The 27,628-nt window shown below is 37.1% G+C and overlaps 1 protein-coding gene across 2 annotated transcripts in view; it reads left to right on the top strand.

The window, feature by feature from the left end:
• The window catches only part of HECW2 (HECT, C2 and WW domain containing E3 ubiquitin protein ligase 2), a 343,025-nt gene that overhangs the window by 97,670 nt on the left and 217,727 nt on the right, over positions 1–27,628 (top strand). For both annotated transcript variants that reach the window (XM_057503729.1, XM_057503730.1), the window contains exon 2: positions 26,779–27,105. In XM_057503729.1, coding sequence (XP_057359712.1) covers positions 26,814–27,105 — 292 coding nt within the window. In that variant the 5' untranslated portion in view covers positions 26,779–26,813. The remainder of the gene's footprint in view (positions 1–26,778; positions 27,106–27,628) is intronic.

The following is a 27,628-nucleotide window of genomic DNA, read 5'->3' as shown; positions in this document are numbered from 1 at the left end:
GGTGCTACACTGATTGGCATTTATATCAACCTTTATCTTGAAGCCTGATATAAAATTTGGTCTCTAGAAAGCTGGCAGATGTAATCTGTTCTCAGACTGCAGTTTTAAGCATCTGGTTCAAGATATTTTTCACTAATAAATTATCTCTTAAAAGTTCAGTCTTTCTTTAAAATTTCTATTTTTAACCACCAGGATTTCAGTAGGTTGCTTGGATGAGTGGTTTTTAAAACCACCTAATGGTCATTTTGAGCAGTGGATTTTAAACGTTTTTGATCTTGTAACTTGGTCAGTAAAATTTAGTTGTAAATGATACACATGTACCACTGTATAAGAACATATTATAAATTATGTTATATTAATAAATGTGAATAATTTACACTTGTGTCTATTATGTATATTATACAACAGACAAAACCTAGGAATCAAAAGGACTTTATGAAAAAAGTCCTAATATTTTCTTCTTGAGCCCAATGTACTTTGCTTTAGAAGCCACTGATTTAGAAAGGAAAACATTATTCAGTGCACCCAAATGCTTCTTTTTGAGCTATAGTACTAATAGAAATTTGATATTTTTGAAGGATGTGGTTTTTGGTAAACTTCAGAATAAGTGTAACTTGAACACAACTTCTGGTCACAATTAATTGTTATTGATTCTCTAATTAAGGGAATGTGGTTATGAGTTTGCCAAGATAAGGTCTTAAAATTTTGTTATAAATATTTATGACATATAAAATTATAACCTGTAATATGACAAACACCCATATTTTTTATCTCCCACCTTAAAAATAAAAATATTACCTTCCTTCACCAGAAGGATCCACTCTTCTGAATTTGCTGTTTCTTATTCCCAGGCAATTATAGACCTGTGTTTGGGTCCCAACCTATAAGTTATTGTTTTGGATGTTTTAAATTTTCTGCACAGCATACTTACAATGTATAGTATGTATTTGTCCACAACTTTTCTCCCATTTATACATGTTGATTATGCATAACTCTAGTTTACAAATTCCTCCAGCTGTAAAATATTCTAAAGTTTGAAAATGCTATGGCTTATCTATCCATTCTTCTGTAAGTGACATTTAGGTTTTTTTTTTTTCTATTACAAATTATCCTGGTAGGGATTTTGAAAGTGAAACTCTGTTAAGATTTTCTTAGCATGTATCTAAGGCTGAAAGTGCTGATTTGCAGGGTATGTACTTCTTCACATTTAGGTCCTACTCCCCATCAGTGTATATATGAATTCCCCTGGTTCTTTTTCCTTGTTGACACTTAGTATTGTCAGACTATTTTATTTTTGCCAGTTTGATGGCTGTGAAATAATGTCTCATTGTGGCTTTAAGTTATCTTTTCATAGTATATTTATTGGCTATTTAGATTTCATTTTCTGTAAATTGCTTACTCATATATTTTGCCCAGTTTTCTTTTTTTTTCTGAGTGTTTTGGCTGGTCTCACATACATAAATACATGTGTGTGCACACACAAACATGCACACTGTCATTCAATGACCTTCAATAGAAAATTAAAAAGTCCTTTGTTTTACTTCTCACACCTGGACCCACTTGGTATTATAATCACACCCTCCCCTTAAAAAAGTCATTGCTTCTCATATAAGGTAACATTACAGTGGAAGTAAACTACCATTAACTTGCTTAAAGACATTGTGAAACCTAAAGGCTGCCTCAGAAGTGAGGCAGATAAATGTAGGAAAAAAAACAACAATCCAGGCTTTCTGTAATTCTCCTTTGAACCCCTGCACACTTGGTTTAGGCATGTGTATACTGATAGGTGCACACCCTCCTGGCCTTTGTTTGCTTACTCTCCCAGCTCAGTTTCCAATGTTGCAGATCTTGTCAGCCCCAGAGTTATTTTGGAAAAAACCTCACCCTAACACATTTAGAAAATCTATAGCAGTAAAAGGGAGGTATTAACAATGAGCAGTGAAGAATTAGAATGGCTTGGCAGTGCTACTTAGCATGGTGTGCAGAATGTAGTTTCACCATCACTTGATAGCATATTAGAAATGCAGATTCTGAAGCTCCATCCCAATCCAGCTGAATCACAGGCTGCAATTTCACAAATGAAGTATGAGCTGTTTTGCTTTTGAAAGCAGAATCCCATTCTAGGTTGAACTGCCTCAGAAGGGACCCCTCTTCCTCTAATCTTTCAAAGTAACTGAAGCTTGGGAGTGTGTGTTAACAACACTGTGTATATACCATACAATTTGAGGCTCTCTCAATGAGATGTTCGTTTAAGTTCATTTAATTAATCTAAACATTCTTCCTTAAAGAAACAACAAAGAGACTTGAAGGAGTTAGGAGTAATTTGTATGTTGATGATTGTTAGGCTTTGTTGCTCTCTGCTATTTTATAAGGAAATGGAAGTTTTTAGCAAGAGAAGAGAAGGTAATTTTGTAGCATGGGACTAGGCTAGGCCTGGATTGGAGTGGGCAGAAAGGGAAAGTCTGGGCAAGCATGAAATGTATTTACAGTTCACCCTTGAACAATGTGGAGTACTCTTTTTTTTTCTCTTTTTTTTTATTATTAAGGTATCATTGATATACACTCTTATGAAGGTTTCACAAGAAAAACAATGTGGTTATTACATTCACCCTTATTATTGAGTACCTCCCCATACCCCATTGCAGTCACAGTCCATCAGTATAGTAAGATCTATTTGTCTTCTCTGAGCTACACTGTCTTCCTTGTGACCCCACACATACCAGGTGCACCAATCATGATACCTCACAATCCCCTTCTCCCTCCTTTCCCACCCATGCTTCCCCACCCCTCCCCTTTGGTAACCACTAGTCCCTTCTTGAAGTCTGTGAGTCTGTTGCTATTTTGTTCCTTCAGTTATGCTTCATTGCTATACTCCACAAATGAGGGAAATCATTTGGTATTTGTCTTTCTCTGCTTGACTTATTTCACTGAGCATAATACCCTTCGGCTCCATCCATGTTGTTGCAAATGGTAGGATTTGTTTCTTTCTTATGGCTGAATAGTATTCCATTGTGTATATGTATCACCTCTTCTTTATCCATTCATCTACTGATGGACACTTAGGTGGCTTCCATATCTTGGCTATTGTAAATAGTGCTGCAATAAACATAGGGGTGCATAAGTCTTTTTGAATCTGAAGACTTCTTTTCTTTGGGTAAATTCCTAAGAGTGGAGTTCCCAGGTCAAATGGTATTTCTATTTTTAGTATTTTGAGGAACCTCCATATTGCTTTCCACAATGGTTGAACTAGTTTACATTCCCACCAGCAGTGTAGGAGGGTTCCCCTTTCTCCACATCCTTGCCAGCATTTGTTGATCCTAGTATTTTCTATGTTGGCCATCCTAATTGGTGTGAGGTGATATCTCACTGTGGCTTTAATTTGCATTTCCCTAATAATCAGCAATATGGAGCATCTTTTCATGTGCCTGTTGGCCATCTGAATTTCTTCTTTGGAGAACTGTCTGTTCAGATCCTCCGCCCCTTTATTAATAGGGTTATTTGCTTTTTGGGTGTGGATGCATGTGAGTTCTTTATATATTTTGGATGTTAACCCCTTGTCAGATATGTCATTTACAAATATATTCTCCCATACTGTAGGATGCTTTTTTGTTCTGCTGATAGTGTCCTTTGCTGTACAGAAGCTTTTTAGCATGATGTAGTCCCATTTGTGTATTTTTGCTTTTGTTTCCCTTGCCTGAGGAGATGCATGCAGGAAAAAGTTGCTTGTGTTTATATTCAAGAGATTTTTGCCTATGTTTTCGTCTAAGAGTTTTATGGTTTTGTGACTTACCTTAAGGTCTTTGATCCATTTTGAGTTTACTTTTGTGTATGGGGTTAGACAATAATCAAGTTTCATTCTCTTGCATGTAGCTGTCCAGTTTTGCCAACACCAGTTGTTGAAGAGGCTGTCATTTCCCCATTGTATAATCCAGGGCTCCTTTATCATATACTAATTGACCATATATGGTTCAGTTTATATCTGGACTTTCTAGTCTGTTCCATTGGTCTATGTTCTTGTGCCAGTACCGAATTGTCTTGATTGCTGTGACTTTGTAGTAGTGCTTGAAGTCGGGGAGCATATTCCCCCCTGCTTTATTCTTTCTTCTCAGGATTGCTTTGGCAATTCGGGATCTTTTGTGGTTCCATATGAATTTTAGAACTATTTGCTCTAGTTCATTGAAGAATGCTGCTGGTATTTTGATAGGGATTGCATTGAATCTGTAGATTGCTAATTTAGGCAGGATGGCCATTTTGACAATATTAATTCTTTTTTTCCATGAGCATGGGATGTGTTTCCATTTATTGGTATCTTCTTTAGTTCTCTCATGAGTGTCTTATAGATTTCAGAGTATAGATCTTTCACTTCCTTCTTTAGGTTTATTCCTAGGTATTTTATTCTTTTTGATGCAACTGTGAATGGCATTGTTTTCCTGATTTCTCTTTCTGCTAGTTCATTATTAGTGTATAGGTATGCAACAGATTTCTGTGTGTTAATTTTGTATCCCACAACTTTGCTGAATTCAGATATTAGATCTAGTAGTTTTGGAGTGGATTCTTTACGGTTTTTTATGTACATTATCATGTCATCTGCAAACAGGGACAGTTCAACCTTCCTGCCAATCTGGATGCCTTTTATTTCTTTGTGTTATCTGATTGCCATGGCTAGGACTTCCAGAGCTATGTTGAATAAAAGTGGAGAGAGTGGGCATCCTTGTCTTGCTCCTGATCTTAAAGGAAAAGCTTTCAGCTTCTCGCTGTTCAGTATGATGTTGGCTGTGGGTTTGTCATATTTGGCCTTTATTATGTTGAGGTACTTGCTCTCTGTACCCATTTTGTTGAGAGTTTTTATCATGAATGGATGTTGATATTTGTCAAATGCTTTTTCAGCATCTATGGAGATGATCATGTGATATTCGTCCTTATTTTTGTTTATGTGGTGAATGATGTTGATGGATTTTTGAATGTTGTACCATTCTTGCATCCCTGGAATAAATCCTTCTTGATTATGATGGATGATCTTTTTGATGTATTTTTGAATTCAGTTCGCTAATATTTTGTTGAGTATTTTTGCATCTATGTTTATCAGGAATATTGGTCTGTAATTTTCTTTTTTTGTGGTTTCTTTGCCTGGTTTTGGTATTAGAGTGATGCTGGCTTCATAGAATGAGTGGGAGTAGTCCCTCCTCTTTTACTTTTTGGAAAACTTTAAGGAGAATGGGTATTAGGTCTTTACTAAATGTTTGATAAAATTCAGCAGTGAAACCATCTGGTACAGGAGTTTTGTTCTTAGCTTGTTTTTTTGATTACCACTTCAATTTCCTTGCTGGTAATTGGCCTATTCAGATTTTCTGTTCCTTTCTGGGTCAGCCTTGGAAGGTTGTATTTTTTTAGGAAGTTGTCCATTTCTTCTAGGTTATCCAGTTTGTTAGCATATAATTTTTCATAGTGTTCTCTAATAATTCTTTGTATTTCTGTGGTGTCTGTAGTGATTTCTCTTTTCTCATTTTGGATTCTCTTTATGTGTGTAGATTCTCTTTTTTTCTTGATAAGTCTGGCTAGGGATTTATTTATTTTGTTTATTTTCTTGAAGAACCAGCTCCTGCTTTCATTGATTCTTTCTATTGTTTCATTCTTCTTGATTTTATTTATTTCTGCTATAATTTTTATTATGTCCCTCCTTCTTCTGACTTTGGGCCTCATTTGTTCTTCTTTTTCTAGTTTTGCTAATTGTGAGTTTAGACTGTTCATATGGGATTGTTTTTCTTTCCTGAGGTAGGCCTGTATTGCAATAATGTGGGGTATTCTTATGGGCACATGGCAGACTCTGTTTATATGTAGACAGAGAGGCCTTTTTTGCACTTAGGGCCCATAGAGCCTAGGAAGAGATTCAGATACTGAAACCAAAATTATAAAGAAACCTGGGAAATACAATAATAGAAGTACTTAACTGAGTCTCAATGTCTTCTTATCTCACAGGATTATTGTGAGAATTTAATGGGATCTGCAGAAAAGACCCAGAGAAAGTGCTCAATAATAGTAGCTCCTCCTTTCTTCTGTAAACCTTCTCCTTTCCCCTCATCCCATCCCAGGTGGTTTGATTTCAGAGTCTACAGAGGACAGTACTAACAGGCTCGTACTGAGGGGCTAGTGTTCAGAACGTAATTGTGGTAGAAGTATTTAGAAGGTGCAAAGATAAGGAGGAAGTGATTTTTCTGTGGGAAGAGACATTTAGAGTTCTTAGTGGATGGCTTAAAGCATGCATATCCATAGTTTTTTTGAACGCTGAAGATGAGAATCATCTTCACTTAAACTGCAATAATTTACCACTTCCTGAAAGAAGGTAAAGGCTAGGCTGAAATTTATTCTAAACCATTTCTTTGGGTACTCCTAAAGTGGGCATTTTGAGGCAAAGCTGATATCAGCTATTACTTGTTCTGTCCCAGTAGGAGGCTCAAGGTTCACAGGAAACTGCTAGTGTGGCCTGCTCAGGACCAGTATAAGTTCTAGTCTAATAAGTCTGAAAACAAAGGGGTTCAGGGTTATCACAGGTTAGAAAGAAGTTAAAGATCAGGAAAATAAGATGTTGAGCAAAATTGGAAAGAATATTCCCAATATTCTTCTTTATCACTCTCTTCACAGAACTTCAGTTAGCTCTCTCTGCCTATCCGCTTTCCAGGTTTATATGTACTGGTCCAAAGTCCGTTTCCAGCCAACCTTACTCTTTAATCTCTCTCTGCCCATTCAGTGATCCCACTAGGTTGACTGTTACCACTCTTTCCAGCTGACCAAAATCATAACACTCAATTAAGATGTGTTCAAATCCCACTACCCTTTCCTCTCTGAGCAATTCCTGACAGGTCCAAATGATTTGGATACTTGTTCACCCCTCCTGCCAACTTCAGTAGTATTCTGTGCACCTTCCCTCACTGCATTGTCTATGTCTTGTCCCTGTGAATGCTTTGGAAAAATTCTGAGGGCTGGGAGATTATAATTTTCTGTTCTTAACTGTTCTTACTGTTTATTACAAGTGATGGTTTCTGTGGGTAAAACTGCAGTATTTCCAGAATCTCTCACCGGGCCTTAGTGCATCTCCATATCAGTAGGTGTTTCTATGGGGTGGGGAGAAGTAGTCCATTTCATATCAATAGGTGATTACAAGGGGGAGTGAGGACATAATCTGGACTGGAGAGGTTTGGTTTTGCAGCCAGGTCATGAGCGAAACAGGCAAGGAGAAGTGGACAACTGCTTGTAAACAATAAATGGGTTTCTCCCACTTTACTTCTCCCTTTGACTGATTTTGGCTTCAAAGATTATTTGCCCCAGGCTGGGAACATATTTTCCCCCAAGAGTTACAGTTTTTTAAGGTAAAAGGTAACTTTTGCTAGCTAATCTACCATCAACACCAAACAGAATAGATGTGGATAACTTTGTGGAGAGAGGAATATTTGGAGGGAAGCCACAGAGGTGCAGTACTACCCTCATGGCTTATCTCAGGCTGCCAATTTGAGGTCTGAAGTTTGGGAAGAAGTACACACAGTTGGCTCCTGAGCCCATGAGAGCCAGCTCTAGCACACTACTTAAAGGGATCCCCCACTTTCCAAGTCATTATCCTAATCCCAGGAACCAAATATTAAAAGACTTTAATAACATGTTTCCCTCACTGTCAAACTCACAGATGGAGTGGGGGGTTTGTTTGTCTTTGATCATTGGATTCTTCTCGTTTGTGGATGTGGGAAAAATAATTCTTAGCCTTTAGACTAATTTTCTAGTTCCTGAAAAATATTTTTATAGCCTTCTTTGTTAGAGGCAATTAAGAGGTTATGGGATTGAATCTGAGTGAAGATTTATAGCTGTTAATTTGGACAGCTTGTGAAAGCAATTCTTTGAAGGACTACTGCATAGCAGATAGTCCATAAATATTGGCCAGATGATTGATGAAAGAGTCAAAGAAAGAGGAATAATTCTTTTGTATGTCCAGTGTAATTGCACAAGGCTAACATAATATAAAACAAGAAACTGCAAAGCTTTGTTTTTATTTAATGTCCTCTTGGATAGGCGGTCAACCAGAATGGCCATGGCTTTGTCTGGCACAGTTAGGCGACATGAATTTGAGTTCAATGTAAGTACAGGTATTTGTAGAGGAAGTGTGCTAATCTTTATCATGCACAAAGTATAAGATAAGGAAGGTTCTCTCAAGTAAAATTAGGTTTAAAAGCAGTAGAAGAAATGGTGAATTTACAAGTGCCCTAAATAAATCACAATCTAGATTGGGCCCATATAGTCCTGGGCACATGGTTCTTTTTTAATCTCTTCTTATTTTGGAAGACTAAAGGCCCTGAATCCATCATTATTTGGATTATTTGAATTTGATTTCCTAGTTAAAACCAACTACTGCTTCACAAATAATCTAGATAGGAAAGTTCAAGCCTGTTGCCTTTAATAAACATTGCTGAATTTGGAAGAAGACTAGATTAGCCAAATCTTATTTTAAAACCCGAGATTCTAAAAAGCAATAGAAAATCAGCCCCTTAGCATTTCCCAAAATATTCCAATCCATCTGCCTAAAAGTGTGACTGCCAAATACTTTAACTTGTTAGTAAGAAGTAAAACATGTTCACTCTTAAAGCTGTGTTTTGGGTGTGTTCATCTGCCAGTGAGATATATACAGAACCACCTCTACAGGAGGGTGTTAGGATTACGGGCAGGTATACAAATTGTCATCCTCTTATTCAAGCAAATGTTGTGCAAACATGTAATCTTATCCTATTTGGGGCTTATCATCCTGTTTCCTAACATGCACATAAAAAATTTGTCATGGCACTAAACTTTGCCCTCCTTGAATTCTTAGGGTTTGAGCATAGCCAATGAGATAATTACAGGCTAAGTATTTGCTTCTTGTTTGTAAAATCCTGGGAATTATACTTTTAAATTTTCTTTAGATTTCTTTCCTTTCTTGATTGATTGGTAGTTTTGGAATAGAAAGAGGATTGAATATTTGAACTTAGTCATAAAAAACTTGTCATCTGATATATTGAAAGAGGATCTGCTTTAGTTTTGGTGAAGCTTTTCTGGTTAGTAAAACAAACAAAATGAAACAAAACAGAACATAATGCAACAAAAACACTGATGATACTTAGGTTGTAATTCCAATTCCCACCAATACTATTTGGCCCAGGATCTACACTCAATAATTTTTTTCCCTCTTCTATAATGTATGTGATTTTTCATGTGGGAATTCTGGAGTAAATTTAAAGGCCTAAAATGGGAGTTAAAATAAGACAATAACAGCTGGTGATAAGGTAGCAGTATATGCTTTTCAGGGTGCCATTTTCTTAATGTTCATGTTCAAAGATCCAAAATGAAATTGGTAGCAATAAAGATGATAAAAGCCCCCAAAGTGTGTGCCAATTTTGTTGTATCCCTCTTCAGAAGTATTGCTAAAGAGATTCCAATAAAAAGCTTAGAGATGGATTTAAAAGTAAAATAAAAGGACCTGACTCCTCACCGGTGGAGGAGGGAAGATGAGGAAATAGCTTAAATCATTCTTAATCTCAGTTCCTTTATATGAAGCTCCCAACATAGTTTGATTTTATTTCTTGAGTCAAAGTGAAGTGCAGATTGTGAATGTTGCGAGTTGGTTCAATCGCCCCTATAGATTTTCAGGGCAGGGGGGTCACTGGACAGGTACTGCTGCCTGGTTGTAGCAGGGTGATGTGTCTCTGGTGAGGAAAACTATAGCAAAGAACTGTTTTGTGTAATAAAATTCAAAGAACGAAGAGATTAGGTAGTTCAGCTAAATCACCTTGGAAATGGTTTCTTTATAATATAAAACAGAGTATTACATAGTCATTTTTAAAACAATGATAAAAATGTTAGCTATTTCTCTGCAATTACTACTGTTATAGTCATCATAAAAACTGATGCCAGTCTATGTTAGTATTCTGAGGAAGCCCAACTCCATGATTTTGAAGTTTCATTTTTTTTTAAATTCCCACTTTGCAATTACACTTTTTTTCTAGAATGGTGATGGTGGAGGGGGTGGGCAGTGTATGCAACTTGACCTGCATGATGAATCTACTTTGGATCTGTTTTGATCTATTCCCAGTCATTCCAGGCACTAAGGCATCACTCTTATTTTTTTAGAGAACTCATCTGTCACTCAATAATCTATGCTAACAGTTATAATTGATAGAACAAAAATTTGCTACAATCATTACTGCTTCTTTTCTTTCCCTCTAATCTTATGAAAGAGGTGAGATATCCCTTCTACACCCACAGGGCTATTGGTACTATCACTAGTGATTACTAGCAAAGACAGAATTGGGTTATTACATATCCCCATGACTAGTTGCCACTTAGCAACTACAGAACTTCCAAGTTAAACTTCCACCAGGAATCAGAGGCCCTGGCATTTTAACTCTGGGGAAATGGGAGAATTTGTAATTTCTTTCACTGCTGGTGTGAGTGGAGGGCATCTCCCTCTTGTTTGGAAGTCTCTCTGGAAGGTGACAGTGAGCAGGTGAGAGCTGGTTTCCCTCATCTGATGCTCCTACCCATGCTTATCTGCTTAGGCCAGTCCCTTAAGGCTTTCCCTTACATTTTATTTTCTAATCTTTCCATTTGTTCACCACTGGGCCTCCTTAGACTATATATTTCTAACTTGATCTGACTTATGTCCAGTAATTGGCAGGGTTGTTAAGCATGATGAAAGATCATTTCATTATATCCAGTGCCTTTTTCTTTGATGGTGGTGGTTAGGACTTGCTTCAGAGATTTACAGGTTTATTATTTACTGAAAAAATTCAAAACTGTCTGCCTTATTAACAAATGGCCTTAAAGGAAGACTATTTAATAAAAAGGAGAACTGTTGTGGTTATATTTCTGGGAAGTAGTGGTTACATTAAAGTCTTAAGATTCTATTCAGCTAAGACACAATTAAAGCATAACCAGGAATTGGCCATCTGGAAAGCACTATTAATGGATCCAGATACGTCACTGTCATTTTAAATTTGCACTGAAGAAAAATATAGTGGGTTGACTAGAATCCAAAGTCTAAGAAAAAGTCTGGTCTCCCTAATTCTGTTCTTTTTTTGGGCCAATTTATTTTGCATGTCATTTCCAATTAACAATAATACCCTATCACTTATGTGTAGAATTTAATATTTAACTTTCACAATCCTGTGCTGTTTATTGTTTTTGTAATGTTGTCTGCCCAACTGGACTGTAAGCTCTAGAGAACATGAACCAAGTCTTTCCTTTTACTGTATATTTTTCAGTAACTAACATGGTACTAGACATAAAATAAATGCTTAATGAACACTTAGTGCTTAGTCAGTCATCTGGATCTATGATTATTAGGTTGGTGTGTTTGCATTCTCATATTCTTCATCATCTGGTTTCATAGTTTTTGCTCTGGAGCTTTTTAGAGGCTTTGTATCATGTGTTTCAGCACCTAGCAATTCCAAATCATATATTTCTATCCACTGGGAGGGGAGTGGAGTGTAACTGTTAAAGCCAGATACTCCCAGCATTATATGACCTTTTACTTTCAGATATTAGGTATATATCAGATATCAGGTATATAATATAGTAGAACTGGTAGAGGGCATAGAAAAGGAAACAGTTATTGTAAGTATATCAGATGAAAGTGGCTTTAAAGAATTGTGGGTACTATCCCGTTTAATTGTTTGGATCAATACCCTATTGCTTTATTGATAATACTTTGGCTTATTTTGGCATATTTCCTAAGTATACACTGCTTCTGTACTTGGCCTTTCCAAGCTTTGTGGTAGTAGTGCTTTTTATAAAAGCTTGTTGTGACAGAAAAGAAAACAGAAGTGGGAGACATGATTATTCTGATCTGGAAACAAATCACAGACTCATAAATCTGTAGAGCTGGGGGATGACTTGGAGATTGTATAGTTCTACTCTTTCATTTGCATAGGTGAGGAAATCAAGAAACTGTGTGGTTTAGTGACTTAGGTAAGGTCACAGTAGAAGTCAGGAATAGGGCAATATTGTGAGCAGTTTGAGAAAATCAATTGTATTATTTCTGGATTCTCTGGTCCAGTTTGTAGAAAGTATTATTCTGTGAATAGTTTAACTAAATTACCGTATATCATGCATGGGAATGTTATATGACTATTAAAAAAGATGATACGATGCTATGTTTATTAGTATGAATGCCCGCATTACATTTTGAGTATAAAAAAGAGCAGGTTACAAAACAGAGTACACTCTGTAGGATGATCTCATCTTATCTATATATCTCAACAGCTCAGCGTGTATTTATAGACCAAAATGCAGTGGGCTGGCATCTCTGGGGGATGGCATTATGGGTGATATTTATCTTCTCTATCTTTTCTCAACTTTTTTGAAATTTTATAGTGGGCATGTGTTATTTTTATAATTGGAAAAACACCCTGAAAAGTGTTTTCTCTTTATTCCCTTAACTCTAATTTTTGGTGATAAAACTAGGTTGGCAAGTTTTACCTTGGTTTTATGCTTTCTGAGTGTGAGGTAGTCTTATAATTATCAGCAGCATTTCATAAAGCTCCATGTCACAATTTGTTTTTGAAGGCTCAGCTTGCAACCGCTCCAGCGATCTAGGCGTGCTGTCATTAGGTGGGGCTGATGAGCCTTGGTGGGGCTCTGAACTACAGTGCCCACCCTAGTTGGCTTGAGCTTCCTGATTTAAACATGACTTTTTCATAACAATTTATATAAAAATAGAACCCTGTTGAAAGAACTAAGCATAAGCTATCCCTGAACATTAAAGCAGATGATAGGTTTAAAGCCGCATTTAAAATCAACCAGTGTCATTATCAGGCACCTTTTATCAGACAAAATTTTTCTTTTGTGATCACATATGCAGATCCATATCAGAATGTTCTTTTCTTCTTAAATCCTAATTTGATGTAAAAACCTCCCCAAAGCTTGCACTCCATTTCATACCCCACCCTGGGTTTGGACTTTGCTGGCATTGAAGCACTTCAGGCGGTTTATTCTTTACTTAGACTTCAGATACATGTGCTTGTAGTTTTGGCTGCATTCTTCCAAAATCTTTAGAAGTAATTATCTGACCGATTTTTTGCATCACCCCAGTTGGATACTCTAAACTTCTATGATGTAAAAGAAGAAAATGTCATAACTATTTTTTGGAGGGAACCTCAAACCCTTGGTAATTAGGTGTTTTCAATCATAAAAGTCTGTTTTCTTTAAGAGGAAAGACATTTACCCCTTTTCTTGTATGAGTGTATTGATCTACTTACATGGGTTCTGTAGGCAGAGTGAATAAAGGTCTTGCTGAGTTCCCTAAGTGTATTGCTTAGAACAGAACTAATTACTCTTTAAAACAGATTTACTAGAAAATAAGCTGGTTTTTGCTGGAGTCCACAGTATCATCATGGATTCCTGGGCCTTGGAGATGGGACATGGTCTTAGTTGTTTTTATATTTCCAGCCCTGGAAGTGATTTGCTGAAATCAAAGGATTATCTCACGTGACAGTGGCCCACTGATAAGCCTTGCCCTGAAAATATACCAGCCTGTGTTTCATAGGCTCATGTTTTTTCCTTAGGGCTTTGGGGTCAGTTCCTCATTTGGCCATGCACAGTGGAAGCCCAGAGCTGCTTCCTGAGGAAGATCTTGCCAAGAAGTGATCCCTCCACCAAGCTCCATGCAGGAGAGGGGAGGCCTTGTGTGGAGGCACATGTACTGGCCAGCTTCCTTCATGTTTGTAAAAGGATGAGACCCCAGTAACTTTGCTCTTAGTCACTTGTGTCAAGCATTCAAGGTCAGTTATCTATTAGTGGATATTATCTTGAACTTTCTGTTGCCATATTTTTATGAGAAACTATGTTTACCAAAAATGGCTTAAAAAATACGAAGTCCAACCATGGCTTTAAGATCTAAAATTTAAGGTGAAGTTTTATCCTTGAGCTAAGCTGCTGTGTAGCTGCTAGACCAGTGCTGTTCCAGTAGAAACACAGTGTGAGCCATTCATGTTAACTTTTTCAGTAGCTACATTGAAAAAGGTAAAAAGGCCAGGTCAGCTTAATTTTAGTAATATAGTTTATTTATCCCAATGTCTCTAAAACGTTATCATTTCTATGTATAATCAATAAACTTATTGATATGATATCTTACTTTTTTTTTTACTAAGTCTTTAAAATACATTGTGTATTTTATACATAGATCATGTCTCAGTTTGGACTAGGCATATTTCAGATGCTCAGTAGCCACATGTGGCTGGTAGCTCCTGCAGTGGGCAGCATCCTCTAGACCATCACAGAACTCTGTGCAAGTGTGCCTATTGGCCTGTTCGTGTTCAGCCAATGAGATGTCATGGAAATGGTAATACAACAAGGCTGTCATGCTTGATGTAGATAGAAGAATAGAAAGTAATACTTCATATATCATGAAGACTAACAGAAGAAAATTCTGTCAGGTCTCATAACTAGGAAATCATTTGCATATATCTTATGGGTATATAGATTAGGCCTGTGAGTCTTGTAATTTTTTGGTTGGGATGCTAGAAAGTTTAGAGACAAATTAATGGCCAGTTTCAAATATCTGGGCAACACTGAATGACCTGGGTTCTGGGTATAAACTTCTCCCCTGACTTGTTCCTTTTGCTTTCCTTCTCTTAACTTCTTTTCAGCTTGTTGAATGTAATACTGCAACATGCCATGCAAATTTTTTTTGATTAAGGATGGAGATAAAATTTTGTGTTATTTAAATTTTTTATTAAGTTTAAATAATTATATCACTCTAAATTTTATGGGAAATGGAATTGGAAAGATTTTAGAAAGACTCAAGTCTTTCAGCTGACTTTGGGTTCTTTTGAAATTAGTTTAATAAACCCTGGATATATTGGGGAAGATTATAGATCTAAGTTACTTGGTCTAACATTAGAATATATAGAGACAGTAACTGGTGATTATTCATGTCAGCAGTTCTCAAAGTTCAGGATTTATTAACATCAAGTGGTGAAAAGGTTAAGTGTCTGATGTCTGTGCCCCACCCCATGGATGGGTTAGGATAAGTAGATTCAGGTTGGGGTCAAGAAAATGGTAGTTTAATAGGTTTTCCTGGTTGTCATAGTCCTGGTAACTGCTTTTATCTTCCTTCTTCCTAACTCTAAATCTCCCAGAAAAAGTGCTCTCCATACCTATTCCCCACAGTCTTTTTCTTTTGGTCTTTTTCCCCCAGCTTTATCAGGACATAGAACATTGTGTAAGTTTAGGTGTACAGCATGATGGTTTGATACACCTATATTACAAAATGATTCCCACCAGGGTGTTAGCTAACACCCTTCACATAATTACCATTTTTTTGTGCTGAGAACTTTAAGGATCTGCTCTCTTGGCAACTTAAAAATATGTAATACAGTGTTATTAACTCTAATCACCATTAGATCTCCAGAACTTGTTCATCTTCTAACTGGAAAGTTGGACTCTTTGATCTACATTCCTCCACCGCACCCCCCACGGCCCCATCTTTTTCTTATATTTCTTCCCATCCCTTGCTCCGGCTCAGCACCATGTTTTGTGGAGGTCAACTCATATTCTTTGAGTTTCTCAGTTTATGCTTCCCAGCTTCACCTATTATCTAGGTTTTGTACACTAAACAGTGGGATGTATCTGGTGTAGATTCTAGGATTCTTTAAGTCTATGACAGAAACCCAACCACATTTGCCTAACTTAAAAAGAGAAAAATGTCAGAAGAACCCAGGGGTGGGCCCTGTCTCAGGCACTCTGGATTGAGGCTGGAGTTGTCTACAACTGTCTCTGGTTCTCAGCCTGGCTGACCACCAAGGACCTGATACTTGCATAAGGCAAGTAGGAGGAGGAGAGAAATGCTTATACTTATGATTCAGAATCTCTTCTTTATCTCAGTTACTCATGCATCAGGACAGAAGGGCTTACCATTGAAAAGAGTGTTGTTTTGGTTTACACTAGGATCCTTCTTTGAAAATAAAAATTGGGTTGATGAGGCAATGGGTAAGTTCATAGTGTTTTGAGATTTTTCCCCCCAATTACCAGTTATAATTGTTTGCATTTTAATTAGATTTAAATTTGTTTGAAACTATTATTTAAGGCCCTGGTATCTCTCTAAATTTAATAGTGCAGCATTCTAAGCAAAAATGAATATTTAGTTTTATTTATAAACTGAATAGATTTCTTTCTTTGACTGGATTTTAATCTATTCACTAAAATGGTACTTTTTGTAGTATATTCAATTTGGGGGCAGGAATCCAATTTCTATAAATTTAATAAGTTAAAATAATATGACTCATTGCAATGAATGAAATTTTTTCAATATCTTTAGAAATGGACAGTTTTACTTACTATTCGTAGAACTTTATCTGATACATAACCTAGTTAAAATAGTCCTATAATTATTTTGTAAGAATTGTCTGTTCTCTGTAAATCATTCCACCAGACTTCAAAGTTTGCTTTGCCCTTATGTTTTCTTACTTGTTCCATGTTCAGTAGTTAATCTCTACTACTGCACTAGGCTTTTGGCAAAACTAGTGGAAGGGAAAGAGGTAGAGAAGACCAAATAGCTTTGTGCGACGCGTGACAGTGTGGTTCTGAAGTCAGCTGGAGAACCTTCAATGGGCTCCCAGGACTAGGAGCAGGCATCAATGCATTTGGGTGGGAGGAAGCTGGAACTTTAGGTAGGCAAGGTTCCCCGACTTGGTATCACCAATTTCCTACTTCCTTTTATCTTTAGGCGAAGAGGCCATCACTGTCTTCCTTTTAACACGTACTCAAATGCCATGGAAAACAACCCCAGTATTGACCTGGGAGGCAGAACTTCATTTCTCAGCTTACTGCAGAATCTCTAACTGTAAATGTTCACATGCTTGGTCAAGGAACACTCTAAATCTGTATTCATTATCCCTTAAAAAAATGGGTGGGTCAGAAGAGGAAGGCAAAAAGGATGTGATTTTTATGAGTCCTACTCTGGCAGGGCTTCCATTGGCCAAGCCACTCCTTCCAGCCTCTTTATGATGCCTGCACATTAGGAAGTTGTCGGAGTCCATGGAGACTGTTTTGAGAGAGAGAGGAATTGCTGCTTCTCAACAACACTAAGGGCTTATACAGTTGACTTATAGTAAGTCTGTGGCTCATGGCAAATAAATAAATAATGACTTTCTATGTCTGCAAAGCTTACAGTATGTGGACCAAACATGAGAATGAGGAAGTGGGCAGAAATCAAGGCATCTTTAAACACTGTGAATAGATGACTTCATCTACCCCCTGCACTCCTGACCCCAGTTGTGTGGTTAATGCTGGGTACCACATGATCTGGCCTCAGTGTAGAAGCTGTAAGCAGCTTTAAAGACCTAAGTGTGGGTCTCAGCTGTGCCACCCACTTCCTTGGTGCCCTCATCTGGAAATCAAACCTAGAATTAACAGCCCCATCCTAGGGTAGCTGTAGAGATAACAAGAGTGTGAGAATAGGGACAGAGGATCAATAGGAATACCAGAAAAGCAGTTCTCTTAAATTAATCCGTTTATACTGGGAAGCTGAATTTCAAAGTAAATAGGGGGAAAGGGTTTGATCTTGGCAAACAGAAATTCAAATCATGGGAATCAGTTTACTATTTTAGCTTACATATAACAAAATTTAGATCAGAATCACACATATGGCCTGATTATTAAGAGGAAAAAAAGAACAAATGAAGTGTTGGCCATTTTGGAGGGTTTGGGGGATTAATTTTTTCAAGAAAATTGATAGCACAATGTGGTATTTGTCTCTCTAGTAACAATCATGACAGTCATAATACAAAAACTATGCTGGAGCTCTGTTGACCTTCCCATGACCTCTCTTTAATCCTATGACATTCAAATTGCTCTTAGGTTTTTAAAATTCTCCTTCAGTTGTCAACTCCTCCACCTTTGCCAGACCCTTATTAATCAGTGGTTTTGCATGTGATTCATGTAGTTCTTCAAAGTCACTTTCATTGACTTTTATATATTCCTGAATGTTTTACTAGTTCCTACAATTTCTCTTTGTAACCAATTGACTGTTGGAACATCTGAAATCAGTGAATGACTAACAGACAGAGATGTGACTGGCAGGGATCAACTCTGTCATTACAAGGGAGAAATGGTTGAATTGGGGACTAATTTAAAGTCTTCAGTTCTTTGTTTTGCAATAGTTTTGCTTTCATTTTCATCTCCTAAATAAAGTGAAGCTGGATAATGAATACTTACGTAAATAAGATCTCTTTGTCAAAAAATTGAAAACTATAGTGATGTGAAAATGTAGGTAGTCCTTTCAGAAATGTTTCAGACACCTTTTATCCTAATATTTGAATCAAGATTAACCTTGATATCAATAAGCAGAATCATGATACTGAACAGAACTCTTTCCTTATCTACAGGCTACCTATTAATGTTCATTTAGTTTTTTGGTTCTTTCAGATGCTTCTCTATACCACTAGGAACCTAGTGATTTATTAGTTATTATTTAAAATTCTTTCTTTTTCCAGTCTTCAAACTGTAAGTTCCTTGAGAATGGAGTCTGTTTCGTTTGTTGCACCCTGGAGCTGGAACAGTGACTCACATACAGCGGGCATCAGAGAACTATTATTTATGTGAACAGTCAGGCAGGCTTAGCACTCTGTGTTTATGGCTTATACATGGCTCCCCTCTCTAACACGATTATTCTTTATTGTTTGATTCCTTCCCTTCTCCCTTTTTCTATTCTAATGTACCTTTTGTTAACCTGTAATAATGGTAAGCATGAGTTGGTTATCTCAGACTTTGAAACTTAAACGTGTATATTTGTAACCTCTGCCCACAACCCTTGCATGGTACCAATAAAATTACTTCAGTTAGAAATCTTACAGTGGTGGCAAATAACTTGTAAACTTAGAAACAGTAACGAATAATTTAATTGAATGGACATTTTTCTAGATGCTTAGCTGAAAAAACTATCTAAATACTGTTGCCAAGTTACAGGTGACATCTGTGTCCTTTCCAACTGTCCGTGAAGCATACATTTCAGTAGGGAGAGACATTAGATACTAGAGAAACACTGATAAGTTGCACCATATATTAGAATATGAAAAGTGCTATGAAGGAAAATAAAGCAAGGAAAGGGGGTAGGTAGTGTTGGGACAGTTGAAATTTTATATACAGTGGTCAGGGAACAGGTTGGCATTTGGCAAAAATATGAAAGGGTAACAAAGTAAGCCATGTGGATATTGAAAAGAAGAGCTTCCATGTCAATGGAAACAGCAGATGCAAAGGCTCTGTAGTAGAGTGTGAATGGTGCCCTGGGAGCAGAGTGGGACTAGGGTAGTATGAGCGTGGAGCGTGGGTGGCCGTGGTGGTAGATGAGGTCAAAGAGCACAAGAGGCCAGATCAAGTGGTGCCTTGTAGACCATTGTAAGGGTTTCGGCAGTGAAATGGGGGCAACGGGAGGGCTTGGATGGAGAGTAAATAATCTGACTTGAACAGAATCATTCTGGTTGCTGTGCTGGGACTAGACAGCAAGAAATCAAGGATGGAAACAGGGAAGGAGGTGATTGTTTTTATTCAGAGGACAGATGATAGTGGTTTGGACCAGAATGAAGTCAGTGAAAGCTAATTCCTATTTTTCCTTCCTTTTTAATGTGATTCTTTCTTTGGCCTAGAATTCATGCCATATTTCCATGGCCTCTTTATATCTTTCAAGGTCCAGCTCAATTTTTCTTACTAGGCTTTTCTTAAACACTCAGTCCCTGCTAATCATTCCTTGCAGTCAACTCTTACCTTCTTTCACACTTAAACCTGATAACATGGAAGGCAATTGTTTTCTATTTCTTTCATGTAGGTTTATTCCTTTGAATAATACAGCAAGGGCCTTATCTTATTTTTTTCAACACAGAGTAGGTACTTAATAAATATTTTTCAGATAGCTGGCCAATTCTAAAGAAAAGTCAACATATATTCATGCTCTTGATTTGGCCCTTTTACTTTCTTTTTGCAGTAGTAGTTTATCTCATCCATTCATTCATTTGAAAAATATTTACTAAACACTCATGTAACAGAAACAGTAATTGCCCTCAAAGAGTTTACAGTCTGGCAAGAGAAGATGTGAAGATATGAAGTCTTCATAATTAGACTGTGAGGCAGTGTGAACTACAGGTGATATGAACGATATAAAAAAGGCTACTGGAATACAATAGTAGGAATGTTGCCTTCTGGTTGGGTATTCTTCAGGAAGAGAGTGGTCCTTAGGCCTTAAAGGTGGAGTAGGTACTCTAGGTAGAGAGAATGTCATTGGGAGTGCTGTGCTAGGTAGAGAGAATGTCATTGGGAGTGCTGTGCATGCCAAGTATATTCATGGATAACAGAATAGATAAGCTAGCATGGAGAAAGTTTGTATGGAACTTCAAGTTTATTAGAGGAAGTGTAAAGGAATCACTCAAAATTACACCCTCTCCTCTTCATCCTGACTTCCAGAGCCGCCACTTAACATCCGTGCAATCTTCACTCCTCACTGGCCTGTGCAATGGCCTGCTCACTTCAGGTCTCAGCTTTCTCAACTTAAACATTACTCCCTGTGAGAGGCCGGCCCTGCTCACTCCCTAAATCCACCCCGGCTCCCTTGTTTGCTTCCATCATGGTCCTTTAATTTTGCTATTTATTTGATTGGGAGTGTTGTCGTTGAAAAAGTGCTCCAGGGAGAGAGTAGGTAAATTGTCCTGGGGAGGATATAAGGGTCAGAAATGTCTCTTAAAAAGTGATGGTCTGGATATGATAAGACGTGAACTTGGCTTTTTACTGTTGTGGCAATGGAAATGGAAAGAGAGAAGCACTAAGGCTTAAAAAATGTGTCTTGTGGCGTCTAGAGAACATGCTACAATTACTGATGTTCATAGTTAAGGCCACTGGTGTTTTATGGAATAAACAATTATATTTAAATACAGTTAGTCATCTTTTCTAGCAGCTTTTGACAATCAGTAACTAGGAGCTTATGTTTTGTGGTTTGCTTTGCAAGGAAAACTTTCCCACACAAATGTGTCCAATCACCACAAAGTAATGCAGAATTTTTAAATATCTGAATTGCATTTATCAACAATTGGTAATTATCTGCAGCTTTATCTGAAGGTAATGTTCTGGAATGTGTTCAATGCAAAAGAAAGAAGATGTCTTTCCCCTTATGAATGTACAGGGAGTAAAAGCTTAATATCTTTCAAAAGAGAGGTGACTGTAAAATTAATTGATTCCACTTCCCCCCATGCAAACCATCAATATTTGCTAATAGGAAAACCACCAACAGTGCTTGATACAAAAACAAAGAGCTTTTCTTTTTTTAAAAATACTTGGATAGACTATGGAACTTCATGTATTTACTGAAAAATAAGTTAGGATTTTGAAAAGATATTAAAAATATATGAAGTTTTGAGTTCCAGTTTCTTGATCTGGCATAACATTTAACAGTGCTTCTTGAAATGAAATTTTGCTCTCTTTAATCTGATAGCAGTTTAAAAGTATAGATTGACATAAAAAAAATGATATCTATGCCAATAAATATCATTCCAGCAAGGGACTCATTACTGTCTACCCTCAATTATTGAGCTAAATGAGTAAAGCTGCTGCCTTTGTCCTTCCCACACTCGTTATCCTATTTTATTCTCTCATTACATATTTAAGGATGTGTCATTTGGAAGCTGATACTTTGTTAGTGAGTTTTTTTTTCCTTCAGTTTTTGTCTGGCATTCATTTCCTCTTCTAGTAACAACTCATTTACCTTTTTCCTTTAATGAATGTGTGTAGCAGCTTTATTTGTTGTTTTCTTATTGAAGAACAATAGACATACAATATTATATTAGTTTCAGATATACAACATTGTGATTCAACAGTTACACACATTATGAAATGCTCACCATGTTAAGTATAGTTCCCATCTCTAACCATACAAAGAGTTATCACAACATTATTGACTGTTCTCCGTATGCTGTCACTTTTTTTTGAGGAATCACTTCCCCCACTGCCTTCCGAGCAAGTCTAGATGATTTTTTTCTCCCAGGTGCCAGCAGGCTTTGTAAAACTATCTTTATGGCAGCATCTGAGTTTCTGTCTCGCTGTACCTTCACTTCTAAGCACTGTTATTGTTCAAAGTTGACATTTGAATGGATTAAAAAATCTCACTTTTAATATTTGTTTTTTGATATATAATTATTAGTAGCTTAAATCTTTTCTTTTGTGAATTATATATTTACATCTGTAAGGAAAAGCTTAATTAAGTAATTGAGTTAAAAACCATACTGAGTTTAAAGAACGGAAAAGGAATTAAAGGACATCTTAATTATTTTCTCTTATTTACCGAGTTGTATGTTTGGTGATTTAAAGCTAACTCAACATCCTGAAAGCAATGTGGGATTCAGTCTTTAAAATTGACAACTTTTGTAACTTAAAATTATTTCTTCCTATTTGTGTATGTCCCTTTTCCACATTCCCAAGTGTGGGCTGTTCTTATGTTGTGGATCATGACATATTATTTGATAAAACTGCCGGGAGGAGAGGCTTTTCCTAAAGAGCAGCAGCCTGTAGGGTACATTGCATTTCTGATAGTTTTCCACCTGGAAAGAGGAAGTGAGAGGCAGCGTCAGTCATCCCAGGCTCTCTGTTGAATGCTCCAGAGTCCTGGAGCATTTGCTGGCAAGCTGTATAGGAGGGATTTTTCTGGTCTTAATCATTTTACTAGAATGCTGTTACTGAGTAAACTAAGCAATGGGTTATAATAATGTATGATAAACACTGAGTAATGACTCTCTGAATGCTCTTAGCAGTAGTCACAATGGAAGTTCACCTAGGAGGGCCCTTTAAGTGAGAATTTGGTGATGACGTTCTTCATTTCAGATGCCAACTGGCCAGGTGGAGTCTAATTGGTTGCTACCTTTTCCCCCTAGATTTCTCACGTCTTTGCTTGTTGCAGACTAATTAAGTTTTCTTTAATGTCTCTTGATATAAACATTTGGCAATAGCATTCTAGCGTTTTCCCTGTTGTTTTCCTCATTTCTATAGTACAACACTCATGGAATTTAAAGCATAATACCATTGATCAGGGGTTTGTGTGTGTGTATGTGATGGGGTATTTTTTTTGGAATGCAAAGGGTTAAACAAGGGCGTTAGTTATTATTATTGGTTTTATGTATCAATGTCCAGTCTAGGACACTGATAAAATCCTAGAGTGCATTTCTAGTGTGTAAAAATCTTCTGACAATGTTTTCAGTACTTGCCCTTCAGGTGATGTTTAGTAAATTGACATTCACCACCATATTCTTTAGCACATATATTTTAAATAAAAACTCTTGCTTAATGTATTTGTCATCTGCTGCTGTCTGTGTCTTCAAAATAAAATCTTTAGCACATATATTTTAAATAAAAACTCTTGCTTAATGTATTTGTCATCTGCTGCTGTCTGTGTCTTCAAAATAAAATCTGCTGCTTTTGGAAATGAAGCTGTGTACTAAGGCATTTTGCAATTTGCAAGGTAACTACATCTCTCTTGACCTCTGGAAGAAAAGAGATTTTGTTTTCAGATGTTTAAGCAAATGTCTGTTATCTGAGATAGCAGCATAGTGCTGACCTAATCATAATTAGAAAAGGGAAGGTTTTTTTCCCAAGGAGTGCTATGTCATGTTAAATTGTGTCCTTTGGGAACGGGACATATAACTACAGCAGAGGCTCACCATGGGAGGGATTATCTAAGGAGTTTTAAAGGACCAGCATTATGTTTAATAAATATGGTGGATACTAGGAGGCTTCCCTTATCATCAACTTTATTGTCTAAAGCTTTTCAGAAGAGCATGGATAATTTTCTGGAGAACATTTGTCTTTCTTTCTTATTGCAGAAGGCATCAGTATGAAACCAAGAACTCTTGGATTTCAGAAGGAGAAAATGTAAAGCAGCCCTTTCCTGTTTGGGTAGCACTAACTTTCCCCTATGGGAACATTGCACTGGAGAAGGTAGTTACAAAGTAAAATTTTAACTATGAAATTTAGGGTGGTGCGATTATTTTTCTTTTCCTTTTTATGCAACTTTGTGGTTAATTTTTGGATGATGCTTGATGTTATTTACTATGCAAACACAAACTCCAAAGAAATACATTATTTTTCCTATTAAGGGGAAAACGAAGCTTTCCAAAGCAGGTTTGGTGATAGTCACTCACTATAATCTAAACATTCTGATTTTCTTTCTTTTCTTTTGATCTAAGTTATGTGAAGTAAAACATTTACGCTCTGAGCTAAAGCCTTTTAGAGATACACTGGCTGAGTTGATTTTAGTTAATAAATACTAATGCTATTATATAAGATAGCACTAAGCATATTATAGACCCATATTTAGATATTTGCTCTTAGGAATTACCTCATCTGAATCCATCATTTCATAGCTAAGGAAAGCAATGTTCAAAGACATTTGATCATATACTTGGAATAAAATTCAGATGCCTTAAGAAAATACTAATGCTATTATTAAGCAGAATCTTGCATTAGAGTATTTGTTTTACCCCTGGCCTCATAATAACCAGCAACTCAGGCCTGCCCTGGTAAGAGTCTTTGGGACATAGTTTCCTGGATATATTGCATTTACTTCAAACTCACCCAAAGTAGTACCGATATTCTTGGCCCTGTAAATGCTTCTCGGATTTTGTTGTCATTTAAACTGAAAATCCAGAATATATCCTGATTTTTTTCCTCACTTTTTCCCCTCTATTCGGTCTGTCTTCAAGCCTTTGGGCTCTTTCTTTGAAATATTCCTGACCAATGCAATTCCTTTTTGTGTTGCTAAAATCTGTTCTGCAGCACTCAGTACCAGTACCAGGTGCCTTAACTGATCAGCTGTCTTCGAACTGCTTTCTCCATTTCTGTTTTCTTCCTCTTACAGTCAGCCCTGCATAAGCTTTCAGATTAAGTTTCCCATACTTAAATTTCATATTTTGACTCCTCTGCTCAAGACCCTGGAATGGGTCACTGCTCATCACTGTCAGTGAGGTTCCAACTGTATTACTTCACATTCTGTATCCAAGGTTTTTCTGATCTCTTTTCTCTTTAATTTTGTATCTCACTATGAACAGTTATCAGCTTGTGGGTGGTGAGCTCTAAAAGTTCTTTTACGATGGGTTGTTTGGAAGTTGGAATTAATTTTTTATGTAGAAACAATTCTTTAAAAACTGTGCTTGAGTTCTTAAGCTATAACCCAAAGGTTTGTGTACTGTGATGTAGTTGATTTCTGGGCTCTGGGAGCCAGAAGCCATGTTGAATAGGGAGGCAGGGGAAGGATGACTTTCTCCTTTTCTAAGTACAGGGTCATCTAGCACAAGGCAGAACTCATAGTGAATTTTTTAGTGTAAAGGTGGTCTTTAGCATTTGATTTGTTAACTGTTCCAAATCCTAGTGTTCTCCCCATATTCATAGACACAGAGAGCTATCCCAGACTAAATAATGCATTAATCAATTCAGTAATTACATTATTTGCCTATTAAAATAACAATAGTTGCTTTTTATTGAACACTTAAGATTTTTCTAACCTTATAACAATCTTGCATGGTACAGTAAAGTCACCTCCATTTAATAGATGAATATATTGAGGCAGGGTGATGTTTAAGCATTACAACTATTGATTTATAAACACAAAACTTAAAAATAACCTGAATATATTTGTAAATCACTTAAAAGAGTAAGTCCTGGATACTTGTTCAAGAAATATATAGTTAACTTCCATCCTTTCCCTACTTCATTTCCTCCCTTGACACACACAAGCATCTTTGGGACACTGTTCCTTCTTTTCAAGATGGTACAGCTTCAAGGTTGATGGTTTCCTTTGCTGTGCAAAGCTTTTTAGTTTGATGTGGTCCTACTTGTTTACTTTCTCTTTTGGTGTCAGACCCCACAAAAATCATTGCTAAGACTGCTATCAAGGAGCTTACCACATATGTTTTCTTTTAGGAGTTTTATGGTTTCAGGTCTTATATTCAAGTCTTTAATCTATTTTGAGTTGATTTTTGTGCATGGTGTAAGATAGTGGTCCTGTTGCATTGTTTTACACATAGCTGTTCAGCTTTCCCACCACCACCTATTGGAGATATACCGTCCTTTCCCCAAGCTTCCATTCTGGTTGGGGGATGTACACAATAACCAAGTCATTAAGTATGTATTACTGTGGCACATCGGATCATAATTGCTATTGAGAAAAATACAGCAAGAAAGGGGAGATGAGGCGTGCTGAGGTATTGCAGCTTTAAATGTGATGGCCCTGTGTTCAAGTGAGGAGGTGACATTTGATCAAGTTCCTGAAAAAAGACTTTACTGAGTTACAGTCCTGTGATTTTGTGAAGGAAATTGAGCAAGTGAACTTGTCCTCAGTGATATATTTCAACTGTCTGTCATGTGTCAAAAATTTCTGTCTTCCTATTTTAAAATTTAGTTGCAGCACGAAATAAATTTATGTGGAGGGTGAGGAAGAGGATGCCATTTCTAGAGGTGGGGTGCCCGGTAAAGGATAGACCTAAGAGGGGTGGTAGGAAGTTACCCTCTCTTTAATTGCTAGGAGGAAGCTGTATGGAGTGAAATCAAGGGCCTTCCGTCTATGAAGGTTGTTTCTGACAACATCAGTTGACAGTAGAATAATAGGTTTTATTTTGACAGAGGAAGATTATGGCATGGCCAGCTTTAATAAACATTCTTCAAGGCTCTGTGTCTGGGGAGCTTAAACCCTAGTTCCTTGCGTTGTAGCACCCATGCTTTGTGCTTGTCTATCTCTTGCAGTTTTGTAGGAAGCCAACCTTGGAGAGGCAGACGGGATGGCTAGCTCAGCCCGGGAGCACCTGCTTTTTGTGCGGCGTCGAAATCCACAGATGCGCTACACACTGAGCCCAGAGAATCTCCAGAGCCTTGCAGCCCGGAGCTCCGTGCCGGAGAACATGACCCTCCAGAGGGCCAACAGCGACACGGACCTGGTGACTTCCGAGAGCCGCTCCAGCCTGACCGCCAGCATGTATGAATACACGCTGGGACAAGCCCAGAACCTCATAATCTTCTGGGACATTAAAGAGGAGGTGGACCCCAGTGACTGGATAGGACTTTATCACATAGGTGAGTCGAATGAAATGAACTTGCCTGTGACTTAGCACATACATTTTAAATCTGATATTATAATATTCTGCATTTTTTCTTGGAAAAAATTCACACATACAAATAAACATACGCAGATTCTGGGAACTTTTCTTTCTTCTTTGGGAGGGAAATAGTCAACGATCATAAATACCTTTGCTGATATGAATTTTATGGTTACATTTCTACTCTAATTAAATGCCAGAACCTGTAGGTTTTATAGTATTTTCTTTTCAAAACTTCACATTGCTTTTACTCAGTAGTCTCATTTTGGAAAGAGGTGGCTATTAGCACTTCCTAATATATTTAGATATTTAGACTGATGAAAAAATGTTTAGATTCATATAACTGATATAGAAAATGTTCTGTATTTTCTAAAGGTTGAATTTCATTAGGTACAACCTGAAGTATAAGGTGTTTATTCCAAAATTCCTGATGTTTCTTTGGCAGGTGAAGAAGGCATCATATTCTAACAAATGGCTTAGAAAAGGATTGCTGTTTGTTT

The sequence above is a fragment of the Manis pentadactyla genome, chromosome 6, assembly GCF_030020395.1.
Source record: "Manis pentadactyla isolate mManPen7 chromosome 6, mManPen7.hap1, whole genome shotgun sequence".
In the NCBI taxonomy this organism is placed as follows: domain Eukaryota; kingdom Metazoa; phylum Chordata; class Mammalia; order Pholidota; family Manidae; genus Manis; species Manis pentadactyla.
This window is presented reverse-complemented; position numbering and strand designations above follow the sequence as displayed.